We start from the raw sequence: 20,695 nt of genomic DNA, 5'->3' as shown, positions 1-20,695 counted from the left end.
CATAGATGAATGACAGGAGAAATGACAGGGACGGGTGGATAAATGCTGCAAAATGGAACAAAAAATCAGCGTACTAAGCTGTGATGTCTGGCTGTTCCTGCTGAAGTGGAATGATGGACCAAGTGGCATAGAATGGAGAGGGGGCATCACAAGTCTCAAATAATCAGGTTTAGACTTCCCTGGCTTTATCCCCTCTATGAGGAATTTGCAGATCTTAAATGGTATATGTGTGTGTGTCGGCCTTAAGGTAGGACTTGACACACTTTACACTGGTATTGCAAATGTTGTAGTCTGCCCATAAAATGCTCTTGTAAATGAACACAGTGTAGCACAAGTCTGTTTTGTGTCTCAGCTATAATCCTAGTGCTGTGGTGTGGTATTGCTCCAGGTTTTCCTGTGATTTCCCATTAAACTGAGCAGTGGCAACTCTGCATTACAGAAGCAATTCTTCAAAGCAGGTTAGAGAGAATCTTAGATGTGCACATTTAAAATTGACATCTGCACTCCAGCCCTCTTTTATTCCTAGCAGAATAAATGATACGAATCTCCCTCTTCCTATATTAAGGAAGTAAGGGAATATTCCTGATATTTGGTGATCTTTCTCCATGCAGAAAGATAAATCCACTGATTTTGTTGGTTGTACAAGGATTTACATTTATTTGTGAAAGAGAAGAACCAGGATCATAAATGGTCTGTTCTGCTAATAAGAAGCAACGATTCGTTTCTCTGCTTTGTGGTTATTTATTTCTCTCCCATTTCAGCTCAGATCTTTCAAGGCTTTTCAGAAAGACTGAATTCAGCATATCTGGGAGTTGTCAGCCTGACAGCTCTGCAGACTGCAGTCTCCTGTTTACTTTACACGCAGAACAAGTGCCACTAAGGCAGTAATGCAAGCTCACCGTGTTTCAGCAGCTCTGCAATCTGCTTGCTTCTCCACTTATGTAGAGGTAGTATATAAACAGTTCAGTTTTCACCATCATTTACTTGCTGGCTTCTTTGCAGAGGAAGGGTGCCAGTTACTAGATGCAAACTGTTGCTGAGAAAGGGTGCCAATTGCTACCAGGCACAGCAATTTTGTGAAATCCATAGTTGTCTGCAAGGAGGAACACAAACATCAACAATCACTTTACAGAGTAAACAACCCTCTTGTAACAATGCCTGTCACACCGCTGAACTGGGTTTACTATACATGAAAAGCTCTGCACACTCCCCTTATGATATCCAAAATTTGGGTATAGGAAACTTTGCGGGTTAAAATATGTTGTCATCTGTTAAAGGAACTGGATTTCTTGAGGAGACTCAATGTCATACCATCACTCATTAATGAACGGCTAAAGCAGAGATTATTCTGTTGTCAGCATCCTGCTGCTCCTCTGATGGGCAACATCCCATGGTTAAAGTGGATCCCACTGGCATGGCCCAGTGTGTGCAGGCATGTGTTTGGGGGTCCAGGACAAACCTCCACTGCTGAGTCTGTACCTGGAAATGTCCTGACCAGCTCGTTCCTGTTATGTGACTGCAAAACTCAGACACCCCTGGATTCCTATTAGTGTCTCAAAGGTGGTCTCCAAAGAGGCAGCTGGATGCATGAGTATGGTGGGGAGTGGAGAATATTCATGTCATCAAAGCTTCCCATTGTGTTGTGACTGAGTAAAAGGCAGTTTGCATTTGCACTGTCTCACCAGAGAAAGGGAAAACCCTTCTCCTTCTCATAAAATAGTAAAATAATTAACTTAATCCATCCTCATCATTTTTGCTCCCTGGCTCTGCAGTGACAATGGCAAGGGAGGGGGGTGCCAGAGCCAATTCCCATTTCTTTCCCCCCCACCTGCTTGGGACAGGAAGCTTCCTGTTATCAAAGGATTTGCACATCTTCTTTCTCACAACGGCCATGGCCAGGGAATCAGGGAACGAATGTCACAAGTTAGGGTCATGATCTGGGGAGTGAGGGAAGCATCAGGAGAACCCATTTGAACTGATCACCATCCAAAAGGCAAGTCCTGGGATCCTCTTTCTAAATTTGTTTGCACAGAATGGAAAAAATGATATTTCCATGGGGAAGGAATAAAGTGAATCCATGCTGATGACAGGTATTTGCCTTGTTTTGCCAGCAGCAAGTCCTCTTTCCAGAGGAGTGGCATTTACACTAATCCCCGTTTGAGCCTGGAACAATTAGGTGATCTGTGCTTTTCAGAGACACAGCGCAGTGTGGAGCCTTTGCATTTGCTTGTGTCAGCAAACAAGTATGTGGGTCCGTGCACCAGCACTCTTGAGATGTCACCCAGATTATGCTGTTTCCAATCTTGTAGCTGTTTTTCCTGGTGCTGCAGCTGGCCTGAGAGGGGACAACGCTGTCCACCCTCCTCCATGTGTTAATGGCTGGTATGGTGTTGGCAGATCACCTCTTTTTAGGGCCCGTGTCAGGGCAGAGGTGAGCAAACTTTTGGTTTATGCTGAGGTCAGTTCTGGGCTCCCAACTCTCCCTTTGCGTGCACAAAGTTTTAGTACCATTCAATGTTTTTACTATACAAATGAAGAAAGCAACTGGATTGATAAATATTAACATAATGTGTATTGCCTTGGCAACGTGGCACTTGAGACAAAAATTAAAAATAAATTATGTAAACCACCCACGGTGGGAAGCTTTACAGGAGATAAACCTGCTGCCATTGCCACCAGGAGAACAAATCATCTGGAATCAGGACAAAAGCGAACAGTCCAAAGTTAAGCAACACAAACCAAAGGCACCTTTGCCCAGACAGGTCTCTGCTGGTTTTCAGGCGCTGTGTGCTGGAGGTGAGACTGTCACATCTCAAGAGAATGGTTCACCAGGGCTGTCACTGCTTGCTTGCAAAAACTCAGTTGATTCCCTAATGCTCCTTTCGGGATCAGTCTACACAACCAGATTCTTTGGAACAGTCTATTTCTCTTACTCATTTTCTCCCAGCTTATAAATGTAGAGGACAACTCTGAAAACACACGTTGATGAACAAAATTGTTGTCTGAACACCTGTGCCTGATGCTCCCATTGAATATTTTGCCAGGATATATTTAATCAGTTTTAATTAACATTAACTCATTGGATACCTGGTACAAGTGTGGTTTCTGGGAAGAAGCCAGGTCCACATTTCCTGCAGTTTAGTCTCTAGGGAAACATTGCTAAGTCCTGGTACCACACAGAGGGATAAGTACATATAGAATTAGTGTAAGTTTGGCATTTGACTCTAGCTTAACACAATAATTTGCTTATCAATTAGAATATTCATCAGATCAGCTGAGTTACAGGGTCTGTCCTCTTACAGTGCACAGTTTCTAACGAATCTGAGTACACAACCTTTCTGCATAAATGAACTTGAGATGTCACCTCAAATTGTGTTGCACTTTCAACATAGAACAATTGTTTCTGTTGTTCCAGTGCTATAACCAATATCATGCCATTAAGATTACTTGGTACTAAGTTGTATGCACATTGCATTGAAAAAAAGGACATTTCATGGCTGAGTGCCTTAGTTGTGTGTACTGTGTCCTCCACACAGACCTCTCTCCTGAATATTGCACTATTTCCAAAGATTAAGACTGCTGAAAAGCCTTAAAAAGTGTTACTTTTTGTCAGAGACATACCTGTAACTCAGTAGTTATTGGCCTATGAAGATCAGTGCTAACGTGTGACTGGAAATTGTATGTAGTACCTTCCTATGCAGAGGGCATAGTTTTGGACATGCATAATTTGATTTATTAAAGTTAGAATATATTTTAGACCACATGCCCTCTGAAGCAGGAAACAAGTAATTTGATTTTAAATTAATTTCCCAGAAACACACAATGACATTTGAAAAGACTGGTACAAACCTGACAGTCCGAAAGTATTTACACAGAGTGCAATTTGCTTAACCAACTGCTTCCTTTGTGTCATTTGGTCTTTCAGATAGTTACATTTGAAATAAAGTGTTTTTCTTCTCCGGGTACCTCTTGAGGGACTTCCTGTGGTGATGTGGCTTTAAAACTGAGGCAGGTAGTCTGGGGCTCCCTGGGGAAGGGAAATTTGCTTAATACCTGAATAACACTGAACGTCAGTCAAGCCAAGGGAGGGGAAAAAAAAAAAAAAAAAAAAAAAAAAAAAAAAAAAGCTGGACAAGTGAAAGATAAATAGGTTTAAATAATTGCTATTGAAATCCAGTTATGCTTGTAATTTTTTTCTCAGCATGGAAGTCCCTCTGTAAGCAATTCAGCACAGCCCTTTGATTCCGGCTGGGGTTTTATTAATATATTAGTAGTTGCGTTAGTAATGGCATGAACAGTGGCAGTGCTGTGATGAGCTGTGGAGTTTTCAGTGAAATCCCCACCTTAGGTGGATCAATAAAGACACACAAAGAGAGAACCTGGGCCTCCAGAGGGAGGGACCGACCCTGCAAACATCCTTTCCCCTGCCATTAGTCCTGGGAGAACTTCTTGAGAGCTCAGCAGCAATAATCACCACCCCAGGAAGAGACGGCTGGGTTTAATGGCACCACGCATACTACCAGCAAGCACTAGGTCTAGTCAAATGTGTTTACTGAGAGAAAAAACTATTGCTGTGCTTCCAGAGTCCATCCTCTTTCAGGGAAGTGCTTCAGAGTGTGCTCTCCTTTCAGCCTGCGGTTGAGCCCCGTGTGCTTCAGTGGGTGCAAAGTAGCCTTAAGTGTTTTGCTGAATAGGAGCCTCTTACATCTGAGTGTTTACCTGCAGTGTTTCCGTATCTATTTTCAGATATCTTTTATCTTTTCCAGTGAACTTTGCATTTTCTTCCCCTCCAATATGTATCTTTTCTACTCTGGGGGTGGGGATTTTTCACACTGTTTCGAGCAGACTCGTAGAACAATACTGGGTTTTGCCCTCGTGTCTTTCTCCAGCTTCTACATTGAGTGTCACCACCTGATTGTGCATTTTCGAAGTACACGCCTTGGTTATTTGGCAGCCACCTCTCTCTGCGCCTCAGGTCACGGGAGGAAGTCTGTGTCTCAAAACCAGGCTCAAAATGGAGATGGCAAGGGAATTTCTTTCCACCTCAGCAACAAGAGCTTAGAAAAAAAAGTCGGTCTATTTGTATGTCCATTTTCTACAGCCAGGTATCTTGGCACATTTGAGTTTCTAAACCTCAAAATTTGCAACATAAACTTGTGTTATCTCGTTTCTTGCCATTTTCCCTAAGATGTCGTCCCCTGACGAGAATAGTCCAGATTGTTTTCTCTTCTAGCTGGAGAGTTCTCCTTAAGAAATAAGCATGCTATCAAAGAAAAAGAAAATAAACCCATCTAGGATTATTTCCAGCAGGAAAAGCAGCTGCAGCTGAGGGGGCAGCGATGCCAAAGCCCAGGCGTCCGGAGTCAGAACTCTGAGATTTATGAAGAGTTAAGTGAGTTGCACGTGGATAAGCAGTTGAAGGCTGAGCCACCACCTCCAGTAGGGCAAAAAGAGGTAACACAAACGACTTTCCTACCTGATACTGCATGAAATTCATTGCACCTGCTCCATAGTGCATGCCACTGGCTTATGTGGGGTTTATGGCTTGTAAAAATACATGTTTGTCAAGGGGTAGGAAAGCAATAGTGTGTAATAGGTATTACAGTCTTAGTAAAGAGGAGAGAGGATTTTGTAGTTATAAAAATAATTGGAAAGCTTGTAAAGTGTGCACTCTAAATTAAGATGGAATTGTAAGAGGCTTTTGGGGAAAACAAAAACAACTACAAAATCATCTATAATGTTACTGTCTGGTTTTAGGAGAAAAATATGTAGGTGATTTCCCACTGAAAAGCAGCTCTAGGAATGGCATCTGCTGACTTGGCAGACCTGAATGTTGAGTTCAGTGGAGGGCATCTGCTCTCTGTCACAGATTACCATTTCTTTTCCTGTTAACACATGCCCAAGAAAGGTGTGACAATTTAAGTAGCTGATGTGAAGGTACTAACTAAAGCGCAAGCTTTTTTATTATTCAGCTGATTTGACCAAACTGCAGCTCATTAGTTGTTTCTTGATGTGTGCACATTGACATTTATTTTCAGGTTGTAGGATTATGTCGTCCTTATAAACATAAATATCAAAAAGAATGTGTTTGTACTGTACACTGAGTGACTCCAGGCTGTGTAATTGCCTGTATCCTCCTTGCTGACTTTTTGGGGGTTCTTTCCCTTCAGATTTAGCATTTTGTTGACATAAAATTGCCTTTGGTAGTAGAGAGTGATGGATTCCTCTCTTTGAAATCAAGAAATGGAAGTTTGGGATGTCCTGGGAGTTTGGAGAACTCCACAGCTCCTTGAGATTGGAACCAGGGTTGGTTGTGTGGGGCAAATTAATGGGAGGAAAAGGATGGTACAGTACTCACACACAATACACCCCTCCCAGTTCTACTATAAAACTGCTGGCAAGTGTGTGCCCAGCAGGAGAAATCCCATGGAGAAATCTTGACGGGACAAGAGGAAACAGTCCCATCCCAGAGCCAGGGTTCCCCTTCTCCAAGCCTGCTGATTCATGTTGTCGTATGGGGTGGAATTTACTGAAGTAAATGTAGACAATCTGCATCTGAACTTGTCATCTGAGGCCTCTGTATAGACAATGTAGGTAGGTAAATGTGTTTTCAGCTGAAATCAGCATTTACATTAGGTCAGTTCTCATCAAAGCGCCTATTTCTCTCCATTAACCATAAAGGGAGCACTTAGGTGAGATAAATTCCACTCACAGGAACCAGAAATCCTCCAACCATGAAGCATTGCTTTAAAGGGCAATCCTTGCCTGAGAACTTCTTGGCATATTCATCTTCAGAAAGAAAATATCCTGAATTTAGAGGAAGGAGACTCAAATATTTGATATCCTGGTCTCAAGGAAAAAAAAAAAAAAAAAGTATGTATATTTAGCAAAGAAACACAAAACTTTCAAACAATGTAAAGAAGCATTATAACTAGGAGGAATTAGAAGACCGTGCCAGGCACTTTTCTCTCAGGGGATTAGGTATCCTTCATGTTTAAATGTCTTTTCAAGACAAAGGAACCCTGTGGTCCTAACAGGGAGGCCAGAAAACTATGCCCTTCTTTAGTGCTGCAACAAAATGTCATGATAAGTCAGGAACATTCTAGCCCCGATATATTCAGCAACATCGTGATAAAGAAATAATCCCCATTTCCTCCCTCAACTTTCAAAGGGTCCTGAGACACAAATGCCTCCTCTCTACAGCAGAGTATAACTGATTCTATTTGCAGCTGCTTAGAAAGAGGTGGAGGAACATGGCAAGAATCCAGGGATGACTTGAAATCAAACGGAAGTTCACACGAGGCTATGAATGCCAACATAAAAGAGCGAAGCCCAAAGGATGCTATTTTGGAGGGCCAGATCTCGTGTGGACATTACATACTCATGGTCCCCTTATGCAGAAGTAATCTCTGTGCCGGCACACAAGGACATGCTCGTCATATTTTTTGATGAATGTCCCAAGAAGTTGCAACTGGCCAAAAAAAGCCAACAACTGCAAGGGAGTAACAGATTTGGTATGCCCGAGAGGGAGGGCTTTCAGCGATTGTCAGTAACAGGAAACTCTGGATGTGTTCTGAGTAAAACACTGTTGGTGTCAGTAAAGGGTACTTTATATGATTAAAAATTCATTCAGTATAAATCATCAGAAAGGCACCATAGAAATAAAATCATTGGTGTCACGGGTGGAGAAGACTTCAGAGTACAAACTGGTTGCTTTCTCTGCCAAAATGCTGACCCATAAAATACTTTGTGCAACTTTGTGGAATCTGGCTTTAAATGGATCAAGCAACTTAGATCTCTTCATTTACCAAAAGGAATAATTCACTTGCTGAAAAGAAATATCTCATGGCTGGGTATATTTCCTTAAATACCAACCTTTTTTTACCATTTTTTTCCTGTTCAAAATGCCATTTCATCACTGTGTTTTACCAGTTTTATTCATCAGTCTCTCTATATGAATAAATACTGCTTACTTTAGTAGACTGTTTCTTGCTTCCTGTTGTCTGGGGCTTACCCCCTGAAGTCATGCACTATTGTTCTTTCCTTTCATTATTTCTTATAAATTAATATCTCTGTACCCTTTATCTGACTCTTTTTACCTCTTTCTTTGCAACTCCCTCAACCGTTCCTTTTCTGAGTTTTTTTGCCAAGAAGCAAGCGCAATATTCCAAATACAATTTCTACAGAACCATAAAAAAAGAAATAATAGCTCATTATCTAGACATGATGCTTTCATATCGTTTTCTACATCGTTACATCCCACTGCAAAATCACGTCTAATTTTCCAGGTTTCCAAAAATGTCCACTGAAATTTTCCTGTAACTTGCCCATTTGTACTTTTTTAAAATCACGTCCCATTTTGCTATATTCCCTCCATGTTTCTCGTCTCTTTTCCCTTCTGCTTCCTCGATTTCAATACTCTCTCCAATTTAATATTATCAGCTAACATGGGGATTATATCGGTCAGGACCTCTTCTATATCTTTAGTGAAGATAATGCTGACCCTAATCCCCACAGATTTCCTCCTCTGAAGAGAAAGTTTGTGCTATATTTGGGTCCTTAGAATGGCTTTTCTCTGCACAGCAATGGGTGAACCCGAGCCAATTACAATTTATTTTAAAAGTAGGCTTTTCTATAACAGACATCCAACTGTTTTCTTAAGGTTTATATATCATATGTCAATTTGATAGATTAAGGCTCTGATTTTCAGAGGTGAGGCAGACAAAAAGGGAGGTAAGAGGGCTAAGCCTTGAGCAAACATCAACTTTCGATGAGATTTCAGCATCTCACTGCTAAAGGCTTTCTGAAAAACACTTTCGGATCAATTTGCTGCTATTACAGGCACAAGCAGTGGGTGTGGAAGCCCTGTCTGGGTACTTAAAACAGTCACTCCACCAACAAACACTTTAAAAACTGCCTTCTGCAACATGAATTGATGCACCAGGGGAAGATCTTCCAAAGGGGTCTCTGATAGATCCCGTTGCCTCACCTGTTCCAGGAAAGAAGGAGATTCTGTATTTGTCCTTTTTACCTTCTTTTGACCTCTTTTCACCCTGTTTGTGCAGAGTTCTCTCAGCACACAGGAGAACCACCTCACTGCTTTTATGTCTATGACATTTCACTCCGAGTATGCACTCTCCTTCTCTCCTCTCCGTCTTCATTTAATTCACTTTAATCACAGGCTACAGCAAGTGTTTAGTGATCTGTGATTCCCATGATTATTCCCTTTTCCTCGTCTCTCAGCTCAGTGTTGTGTTTACTTATTGCTGCTCTCCTGGGCCATTTCCAGTTTTCCATGAGCATTCACTATTGATTGCTAATGATGTGTTAACTGGGTGTATTGGATCCCTTTATGCTCTGCAGCCTGCCTTGCCTGGATCTGTTGGTGTGTGTGTCTATATATAGGCTTTCTAGATATTTCTCTACTTACATTTATATTAATTCTAACAGGCTAACCCCCTTCTTGTTATTGATCCCCTTGCTGGATGATTTGAAGAAGTGTTTATTTTCTTAGACAACTGAATTTTGGTTAGCTACATTCCCCTCATCATTTGCTCTTGTGTCCCTGGCTCTTCCCTGAGTTCATGAAAACCTTCTTAATCCCTTTAACCTTTCTGGCAAAGAGCAACCTTTGCTTCCTTCCCAAAATCATCCCTAATCTTTTCCTTCTCTCTCATATATCTGGTTCCTTTTTCTAGTCCTTGTTCAGACCCTCAAACCTTTACTGCTTTCTGAATCCACCTTCATTGTTCCTTCTTGTTTGAAGGCTTTTCAGAAGAAAACCCTGTCTGTTTGCCTTGCATGTTCCTTGCCTCCTTTGTCACTGATGGATTCTAATATTTCCTGGATACTCGTTCTGATAAATAACTAAATAGTCTATGATAATTTCATTGTATTTCGTTCTGTGAATTTCCTAACCTGTCTCTGCTAAATCCAGCTCTCTAGTTGAAAATGTTATCGAGCTGACATTGCTCTCACAGTTTTCTCTGATTTCTGGCTATTGGTAAGAATTATGCACAACAAAGCTTCTCTTCTCATTGGAACCCCTATTTTCTACATCCTACAGCTGCATATGATTTAGGACTATTTCAGTGATCTGTTTTGACATCTTCATAACAGAACACATAATGACTAAATGCATTCCCAAATGAACAGTATCACAAAGTTCTGACTGTGCTGAAACTTGGTATGACTTTTTTATCCACCATCACACACAGTTGTGAGTCTGCAGGAAATGGGCCCTATATGACAGCTGCACTCTGAAAATGAGTTTTCAGAAGCTTTATCCATATCTTGGACCTCTTCTGTTCTTTCTGTTCTGACTCTCTCTTTTAAAGGTCTCTTCTCAATTGTTTGCAGATCTTTTGAGTAGAGCATTAAAAACCCTAGCCAAGACTATGACCTTCTGGATGCTGCAGCTAATTGCAAACAAGTAGCTTCCACCCCCACTTGCAAGCGCTGCTGGAATGTTCAGTCTTGCCCATTTTACCCCAGGTTCAGCATTTCTCTGAATTCAGTTATAAATTTTGCATTGACTGTGTATGCTGGAAAACAGAGGGCCCATTTTCACATTAATAATAAATATATAAAGCTGTGCCTAGTCTCTTACTCCATCACCATCATGCTTATGAAAATAATACTTTATCTGTACGTGCCATCTCTCATATAACTATCTCACAGGCTGTTTAAAAGCGTGGGTAAGTATTATTGCCCTCATTTTTTTAAATGAAGGCAATAGTAGTGCAAGATAAAGCACAGAAACTTTTAAGTGGGAACTCAGAGTAAACCAGTTCACAAATAACCCACCTCTCCTGCTTGGAGATATTTGTCATTGCCATGACCAGTAGAAGATACCAGCTTTGGTATTGCCCACTTACACCAGATAATGTTACACCAGAAACAAACTGTGAGCAGGGCTGGGAAAATATCAGGTCTTTCACTTTAGTGGCCAAGCTATTAGCTTGTAAAATTTACAAGTAGATCAAGTAAAATTTAATTTTGGATGAATACAAAATAGAAATCCTTTATTTTACTTAGCAAAATAAAATAAGGGGGAAACATTTCCTAATTTTTTGTGAAGAAAGTGTCTTTATTCTGCAAAAGGAAAGTTTAACCTGAAATGAAATTTCTGTTTCATTTTTGGGTGACTTACTGAATCATGTATCATATGTCTTTTAATCATGAGTTCAGCCTTCAATACAGATTTTAAAAGTAATATATTCCCCAGAATTTATTTTTTTTTACCCAGATCTGCTTGAGAGTTCCTGCTCTAAATAGATGTGACAACCAATGCTTCAGGGAGTGGGAATATTCTTGCCCCATTTTGCAGAGGAGGATCTGAGAAATGCTGAATTTAAACAATGCACCTAAGATGATGGTGTCAAATATTTCAGGCAAGTGGTAGAGCCCTTGAGACACTTCCAAAAGCCATGTGTCCCTCCTCTTACATCACCTGGAGATTAGAAAGGTGTGACAGAAAGGCAGGGGGCCATGTCATGTGGTGAGAACCAGTCAGGCACAGGCTGAGACAGGAGGAAGAGCCCTCTCACATATTTGTACTTTGGCTTCCTGTGGCTGGATGCTGGCAACAGGGATTTCTGCTCCTCTTGGAGGAGAGGCTGTCAGCAGGAGCAGAGCATGGTCCTGACTGAGCACGCACAGATTGCACCCAGCAGCTGCGGGTGAGGAACTTCAGGAATGAGGCCCAAAAAGACAGTAACCCAAGGCAGGTCATCCAGTTCATCCTTCAGTATTTCAGGAGTTAGGTCCCACTTCTGGCGCCCCCCACCCCAGAGGTATGAGCCTTCAGGATGTCAAACAGGTGAAGTCCATCATTCCAAGGTTCCACCTACCATTAACCAGAGCAACCTGGTCTAGTGCAAGGTGTCCCTGCCCGTGGCAGAGGGGCTGGAACTGGATGATGTTGAAGGTCCCTTCCAACCCAAATCATTCTGAGATTCTGTGGTTAATATTCAATGGCTCTTCACTCTCTTTCTGTGCTTTGTTTCTCTTTTGTTTCAAAAAGTAAGTTCTGTGTGTTAAGTTGTTGTTGTTGATGGGTCAGCCCGTGGTCTCAGGGTAGGCAGAGCTGTCACCGAGGAGTGGTACCTTGGGAATTGCATGGCAATGTCTCTGTTGTGTTGGCTTCAGCTGGGGTGTTGGTTAGTGGAATCATAACTCAGCTACTTCCTGCAGGGTGACTGATCAATTTGTTTTCCTCATCTTTGCTCTTGTTGACAACAAGCTTGATGAAATCAGTCTTTCTGAAGGCAGCACAGTGGATTTGACAAATCCTGCAGAGCTGCTGGAGCAGATTCCCGAGTTTGCTGAGGAGCTGATGGAGCCTGAAGATTGCTTCCCTGAAGGTAAGAGCCTGCCTGTTTCACTGCAATGCTGAGGCAAGAAACCTCCTTTTCTCTTACTGAACATCTCCTGACCTTCTCACCATGTTGCTCTGGTTGCTTGCCGTAGTATTTCACTGGGTGCACTTTGTTTCTTAGACACTATAATGCTCCAAACACACACTCAAGATCCCTTGTTGTCATTACTTTGGATTTCCAAGGCGAGATAAGCCAAAAGTGTGCTCTAAAATGCTCGGCAGCTTCTAAAGTCTTAGACTTTTAAAATCATAATTTGTGAAATAAAGTGTTGTTTGTTTCTTTGTTTGTTTTTTTAAATGCTGATTTTTATCATTTGGCCAGTGAAGATTTTTGCCTTCCAATATTTGTGCATGATCAAATTTGGTAAAGAACTGACCAGATCAGGATGTTTCTGTTGTTTAAATGTATCCAGACAGTTCAAAGAATCTCTCTGGAGGGTTCACGAGTCTCAGAGACTCTCTTGCATTTATTTAAAAGGGTGTCAAGATTAGCACATTCAGTAACTTTCATCTGGTCAGAGAAGTGCTATGTAAAGGGCATTTAACATAATTATCTTATATAACTACAGACCACACTTACACATCTCTTTTAATACTGAAACTCACCATCATTTTATTAATATTTTAACACCAGCCGACTCCAAAACACAGATTTAAAACCCAGCTATGTCAGAAAATCTATGTTAAAATAAATATATAAAGTAAATAACATCCTAAGTTATTTCTTCTCAGAGTGAGTTCTATTCCAAATATAACTTCAGTCAAATTCTTCGTTTTCCTTTAAATCTCGGTTGGGAAAAATAGGGTTAGCTGAATGTAAGAATAGTCCCTTGAAAATTCAAGCATTATTATAAACAAAAACAGTGCAGCTCAGATGGGATCAGACAGAGATGATTTGCTGGGTATCTGAATGCCCCTGAAGTCAGCAAAAATGTGCATCTCTATATCTGTGAGAAAGATGATTGAATGAGGTAAGGGAGCCCTGCAGGGCTTACAAATGTCCCTAGGATCCAAACATTTTTTTGGCAGCTCTGCTTAAAAGCAGTAGCCAAAAATTAATGCAGTTGACAGAAGAAAGCATGGTGTAACTATTCAGGCCCATGCAATAATATTTAGGAATTAGGTCTGGTGTTTTCATTCTTTCACAATATATTTCTTAATGGAGCTAGTGAGCAGCAATATCTGTTGTGCCCTGCAAAGTGATTATGTTATGGATACTTAAACAAGCCGGTGCTGTGAGATCAGTGCTGCTCAGATGCCAGTTTACAAATTCTGAAACTGTGTTTGGTCACGACCACCGTCCAGTTTTTAGAAGAAACGGGGCAGACATCACACAACACCTTCCAAGAGCAGGAGCACCCTGTAATTTGATCTGTCTTAAAATAAGCAGACCTGCCTGAAATTCCATGGAGCAGGACTACAATGGAACCAACCCAGTGTGTCAGATCTTCCTCAGTTCTGTCAGTGGGATGCAGAGTAGCAAGTAGGGCTCTTCTAGATGGATCACTGGAAGTATTTAACCAGCTTTGGAGCCTGCTGATCATTCTGGCAGCAGAGAAATACAGAAAAAAAAGGCACTGTGGGCTGAACCCCAAGTTTGCCTTGGATTACATCCACCTAGGTTCTGGCTCCTGCACCCTTCCTCCTGAGCACCCTGGTTCCTGCATTTTTTTTTTTACTCCTAATCTCTCCTAGTTCCTCACCAGTGTCTGTGCAAATCAAGGTGATTTTCTTTTCTCCCAGGATGCAGCCAGCTGAGCCTTGAGCTCTAAATGGGAATTGAAGGAGAGCCTGCTCCCAGCCCTCAGCCCAGTGCGTGGTGTCCAGGGACACCTGCAGGTGCAGGTGACAACCTCCTCCACACATCTACTCTCCTTTCCTGTGCAGCACAGATTATCCATGCACAGTTTTCAGAGTTTACTGTTTGGGCTAAATGTGATCACATTGCTCATGGATTTGGCAAAAATGCACAAACACAACATGATTATCCGCTCATAAAATTTCAAGTCAAATTGCCATAAACTGAAAGTACAAATGATTCTTACAGCAACGAGATTAACATTAGGTTTAATTTATACAGGGAAACAAAGTGTTTTCCTGTAATCAACTGCTATTAAATATTTCCAATATTTTTGCCCAAACTTACTATTGCAATTAAACCTCATGCAGCTGTCACTTCAGTCTAGCAAGCCAACCAAGTAAGTCAACAAACAACAGTTTAATTAGCTGAGATGACAAGGCTTTAAACTACTAAAATGAAAATATAGAAGGGCATGAAGGTTTATCTAGGGCTGCCTTTACTGACTTTTTATGAAGAGATACAACAGTATTTGGTATATTTGGGAGTATGAAAGTTAATATTTGTGAAAGAAAGAGATTATGTGAAAAAGAAGAGCGAGAGGGGAAGGGTTAATTTCTTACCGTGTTAGCTCACCAGATATCTAAATTCAAACTATGACATTTCTAAACACATCCAGCATAGGTTGTGTCCTGAACAAATATGTTCCAGATTCAGGCCCCTTTTTTTCAGATAACAAAGGCAACAAAGATAATGCATGTTCTTGAAATAGTTGCTGAAAGTTTGCTGAGGTCACAGTTTTCCCGGAGTTGGGTGACCCAGATAAGCCATAGGTCGTTTTTCTTGGGGAGACTTGTTAATGTGTTATCATCTCAAAATAGCTTTGATTAGGGTCAACAGGGAACATTCTTGGGTCAGGAAATGTGAAGCCAAGGTAGGGTCACAGCCCTGGCAGCTAGCAAGTATTGCTGGGAAAAACCTGACAGAAATGGAGAGACCATTTCTGGTTGCCAGTTGATGGGAAAGGCACATTTATCCAATGCCAGCTATTTGGGTACTTTTTCCTCCAGATGCCTTGCAACACTCCAGTCCCGTTACCTCCATTGGTATGTGCTCTCTGCAGCAAAATTTACTCCCTGATTGGACATTATCTTCTGTGTCTCACAGAAGGTCATCCAAAGAGATCCCTCAGAGAGGAGGGGAGAGCAGCGCGCTCCTCTCTCCCAGACCCTAATAGGAGAAAGATTCCACCAAGCCCTTAGGCGTAATTCCCCGCTGGCAGAGGTTTCCAGGGAATATCACCAGAGGGTCATGAGAGAATGAGAAAACCTTGCTCAGCGCGTGGTTGGCGGCAGCTCGTGACACGGAGGGCGCCCAGAACCATCTTTCCATGTGACCGTGGTAGGAGCCGTCATTGCTCCCAAAATGCCCAAATGTCAGCTGGAAAATTCCATGTGCCCAAGTGAGGTTGCTCTGATTAGTGGTGGGATCTGTGTCCTGCCCTTCCCAACTGTGGATAATGGCTCTTCAGAAGCAAAAAAGGGAAGAGAAGGAAAAAACAGACCATGAAACAGAATAAATTTGAACAGAGTTACTGGGACTGCCACTAGAGGATTTTTAAAGGCTGAGTAAAACCAAGCCAAGCCCAACAAAATCTGCTCATTGGCATCCTAGGAAAAAATCATGGAATGAACACAGGTTTTAAAGTATCACTTCCCTCTGGCTGTCATACCTGAGATACTCTGTGTTTTTCCACCAGGAACGGCATGCTGGCATTATGTTGTATACAATTTTCAGGCATCATAAGACTCTTACAGCCCTTTCATGCATTCAGAATTAAATTAATAGAGGTTGGACAGGACCTCTAGATTTAAAACTCATCCACCCCCTAACTCAAAGCACAGATGACGTCAGTGGTAGGCCGGGCCTTTACTCCAAGGCATCACACTCCTATTTGTTGTGACATCCTAGATGATGTGTGTTGAGAAGAGTAGCAGCAGATAAACAAGAAATGTACCCTTGTTAAGCCCTTGGAAGGGTAAAAACACCTGGCTGTGATTTTGTCAGATGCCCTCTTGGCAGACCCCAGTTGTAGCACACAAGTAAAATCTCAGATGTCATGATGTGTCTCAGGTACCTAAGTGCTGGAGACAGCAATGGTAAATCTCTCTTTCACACTACAAAACCCAGCTGTGCAATCACAGAACCATGGGATGGTTCAAGTTGCAAGGGACCTTAAAGGTAATCCAGTTCCAACCCCTATGAGGGAGTTAGTAGCTGGGCCAGAAGATAAGAAATGGGTTAAATCAGAAGAGTTCATGCTCCCTCCGGCATGGGGAGAGAGTTGGGGTCTTTCAAAGGGGGTACAGTTGGGTTTGCTCTCTTATTTGTGCATGCCTGAGTAGCTAGACTGGTCATTAGATACCCAGCTTGGCATATATGTATATATATATCCCACATTATGAATGCCTGCCTGCTCGAGTTCATGCTGAGGAAGCTGTATTTTGTATCAAACCAAGCAATGCTGTAACCAGCGTTCAAAGCTAAGAAAAATACTGTTTTGTTCTAAAAATGAATGTCCCAATAATTGAGAACTCTTGTTTAAAGGCGCTCACAAAATTGCTGTGGTTTGAACACAAGGTACCACACTTGCTGGACAACAGAATGGAAGAAATTAATTGGTGTTCCTTGTTTATTGAGAGAAGCAGCAGCCCAATCCATCCAAAGCAAAAATAATAATTTTATGAAAATTTAAATGTATACATGTGTTGGTGCGAACAAGCAGTGGATTTGTAAATTCTTTGCCGATAAGCCTAAAATGAATAGGCTTGGATGTCAGGCATTGAGGAGGAAGGGTTTGCAGTATAACTCCCACATTTATAAAGAGATATTTTTTCTCAGTGCACCAAGGTAATGCAATCAGGTCTAAGAGCTCCACGGTTAGAGTGCACCAGGCTAGAAGATGTGAATATGGAATGAAAGGAATATTTACACAGAATATTAAATTCCTTTCGTGTTTTTTTTTTTCTTTCAAGATATATTTTAATTTTCAGTTTTTGACTGTGCTATAGGACACCCTAATGACTGAAGGGACTATTTCCCTTGTTATGAAATACAACCAAAGAGTAAATAATGTCATGGTGTATTAATGCATTTGGAAAGGTTTCTTGGTAAATAGGCCTCTGTTTTATGAGAAATGGTATGAAATGTCCGAGTGTCAATTGAAAACAGACATTGTTCTTGGACAACTTGACTGCAGATGCAGCTCAGAAGAGCTTCACAGATTTACCAGTAAATAATTCAGTCCTTTGGGGGGACTTCTTCTGCTGTTCTGTGTTCTGATGGTCTGTGTTTCAGACCATGGTTGAAATGTGTCAGTTTGCTGTCAAAAACAATGCAGCCCAACATGAATTACAGTGGTAAAGCTAAGCCCTGACAAAATCACAAGGTAGCCAGAGTCTTCTGCACAACCCATTCCCTCCCAGCACTGATTTCAGTGAGATAGCACAAATCTGTTTGACCAGGCAAGATGAGTAACTGACATAAGAAATGCCAGAGGTTTTATTGGTGCCGTGGCACTTGCTGTGATAAAAGGTGTTAATGGATGGTCTCCTTCATGGATAGAAGTGCACCAAAGCTGGGCTTTGCTGACCACCTGCCTTATTATAGAAACAGCTGGAGTTAGGATTGCTCAGACCCTCTTCAGGTCATGCCTTAGACTCATCAAAATTATTTTGATATTTTGATTTCATAGAAATGACGGGGAAAAAACCCCAACATTGCATTAGACTACAGAACAAGGTCAAGTAAACTTTTTCTGTTTGGTTAAGTGAAGTTTCTAACTCAACACGTAAGCTTAGGTCAAGATGACCAGAGCAGTAGGCTGCCAGCATTGGAGAGAGTCCAGAAAAGCACAGGCATGAGAGAACAGTCAGGGAGGAAAATCACAAAATTTAAATAGAAACAGGTTTCTACTAATTCATCAAAAGACCTGTTTGGGGTCAGTTTTCTTTTTTCTCTTTGTGAATAGTTAAAAGCAGCATTTCATCAGAATTGCAGACAGCATGATTATTCACGGAAATGCTTCTTGACATTAGCAATTGTAGCAGAATCTGGTCTAAACATTCCTGAAATGGGCCCAATCAAAAGCATGGGATTTAATTGCACTGTGATTTTGGGGTGACTCAGCTGATAAGCTATTTTGGATTTTTCAAGGTATTACTGTCAGTAACTAGGACTCTTTTTTCAGATTGAAATTGCATGAAAGCAATCAAAGAGTATTAAAAAAAAATAGTGTTGCTGAGTTTCTGTCTTTAAAAATACCTCTCTGTACTTGTACACTATCAGATGGAAACCAACTGAATCAGTGATAACCTGGTTTAACCATGTTGTAAGTATTTCCCATCACAAACGAAGCGACTTTGGAACCCACAGCGCCCTGCTCATTAGTTTCTAATATGGAGGTGATCCCTAATTTTAGCTGTGCCTGGGCTCAGGTAATCATGTAGGCTCCCTGTGTAGTGGAACTCCTCCAGGGAATGATTCATCCAATTATCTTACAGTAGGGAAAACCACTTCCTGGGAGATCCTAACCTTTTCCAACAGTATTTACAGAGCATTTATACTCTTTAGGAGCATGGCAGAGCATGTTGTGCCTGTTGCTGGCTGGGACTAACCATTCATCTAAGAGACTAAAAAGCCAAGTAACCATCCAGGTAGCAACTTCTGAGAAAAGAGTAAAACGTTTCTGGATAAATGTTTTATGTAAGAAAAAATGCTGATTTTTTTCCATATTGGAATTGGTTTTGGGAAGGAGGCAGATGCAAGGATAGTTAATTCTACTGCAAGCAGTGGCTACTTATAGTACAAAGGGGGATTTCTCCTTAACAGGAAAAATCCACACAGAGTGAACAACCTGCTCATTAAGCCATTCATTTGATAAGTGAGGGATTTCAGCCCAGGCCTTTGATCTTCCTAATTCCAAGCTGGGCTGACAATGAGGTGGGCAGTCTCCCTGAATTATAAGCACAGAGTGTGAGCCAGACTCCTGAAAGGTGATGATGACCATGTGGGCTGTGGGGTGAGAAGGAGTGCAAGAGTTTTCTGGCAGCACTGCTGGGAGATGCAGCTGACAGTGCTCTCGGTCATGTTGTGCTGGTGGGATTCTCCTGATGGGCCTCTCTCAGCAGAGAAGCTGCTCTGTGAAGTCTGTTCTGTGTACCTACTTCCTAAAATACACCCAAACCCACATGCACTGCCAGCTGTGAGCATTGTACTGGTTTTAGCAAAAAGTAGTGACTAATATGATGTCCTTTTATCACTTGCCTTGATTCTTTAGTGTTTGGGATTGAAGTGCTTAGAAGGATAATTCTTGCCTTTGCTGAAGTGGTACCTGACCTACAAAGAGACAGAGAGCTGGTTCTTACATTCCCATCTTCTCCCAGTATTAGGTCTTTCTAAAAAAGTTTGAACAATTTAGTGTATTTCAACTGAGCCCAGAATTTCTCTGAGTTCCAGAATACAGTGGTAAACTGGGAGCTGCTGTGGGTCTGTGTGGTGCAGGCATTTGGAGAACAAGTTGTTACGTGCTATGATTACCTCTACATAAATGGTTTACTTTTATCCTTTTAATCCCACACCAAAACCTAGCACAGGCAAGAGCCCACACAGAACCAAAATCTCAGAAACGTGAGGGGAAAAGTCCTGGGAGTAGTTCCTGTATGAAAGATCCCACAGTTCTGCTGCTGCATAGGAGGGACCTGGGATAATAAAAACTCACAGAAAATGCCAGGAGCACCACAGCAAACTTAGCAGCTCTCTTCCTCCTGGCAGAAACTGTTGCCAGCACAGCCCCACTTCCAGCTGCTTGGGAATCCCGGCATCCCAGGAGCCGCACTTGATCTCCTTCCATATCACAGGCAGCTCAGGCGCCTCAGCTACGCCACCTTGAATTAGCAGCATCTGCTCTCCCTGTAACCTTGGCACTCGCCCTCTTTCCTCCGCAAGCTGCCTCGACTAAATGTTATTTCTACTTGCAAAAACATTGCATTGCATCACCGTGGTGAGGCATTCTGCCTTGTCACTTCTCTGAGCAGTGACTGTGTGTTTCAAGACGTGTTGGTGACCTTGGCCACCTTCCAGCCATAGAAACAGCTGGCTTGTGGCTTTTTTTCTCATGATGAGGCTGATAAACCTCCATAGTTAAGTCTCTCCTTATACAACATGTGGAATAAATTTAGGGCAAGAAGCTTGCTTTTGGAAAATAAAATAGTTTCTGAGGGTCATTCTCATCACAAATGTGACTTTTGAGTCAGATTATCTGACATAAGACTGACTGGCCAGGACAATTCCTGGCTCCCAGGGTCCTCTCACACCATTTTAAGTTCTTGCCCAGCACAAGGCAATGCACGTGGTGTTTTTGAAGTGGAAGAGATGGATCTGTCTGTTACCAATGACAATATCTTTCTGCTATAACAAATGAGTGTTGCTAAGGAAACTAAAAATGGCCATGGTCTTGC

General features: G+C 41.7%; 1 protein-coding gene across 1 annotated transcript in view; it reads left to right on the top strand.

Annotated features, from left to right (window-relative positions):
* SCN5A (sodium voltage-gated channel alpha subunit 5) overlaps nt 1-20,695 on the top strand; it is a 175,155-nt gene that overhangs the window by 110,759 nt on the left and 43,701 nt on the right. The window contains exons 17-18 of the mRNA XM_066201302.1: nt 5,308-5,454; nt 12,245-12,365. Coding sequence (XP_066057399.1) covers nt 5,308-5,454; nt 12,245-12,365 — 268 coding nt within the window. The remainder of the gene's footprint in view (nt 1-5,307; nt 5,455-12,244; nt 12,366-20,695) is intronic.

The sequence above is a fragment of the Chamaea fasciata genome, unplaced genomic scaffold, assembly GCF_029207755.1.
Source record: "Chamaea fasciata isolate MVZ Bird 193981 ecotype frontalis unplaced genomic scaffold, bChaFas1.0.hap1 SCAF_1, whole genome shotgun sequence".
NCBI lineage: Eukaryota > Metazoa > Chordata > Aves > Passeriformes > Sylviidae > Chamaea > Chamaea fasciata.
Note: the sequence above shows the minus strand (reverse complement) of the source record. Positions and strands in the feature narration are given on the sequence as shown.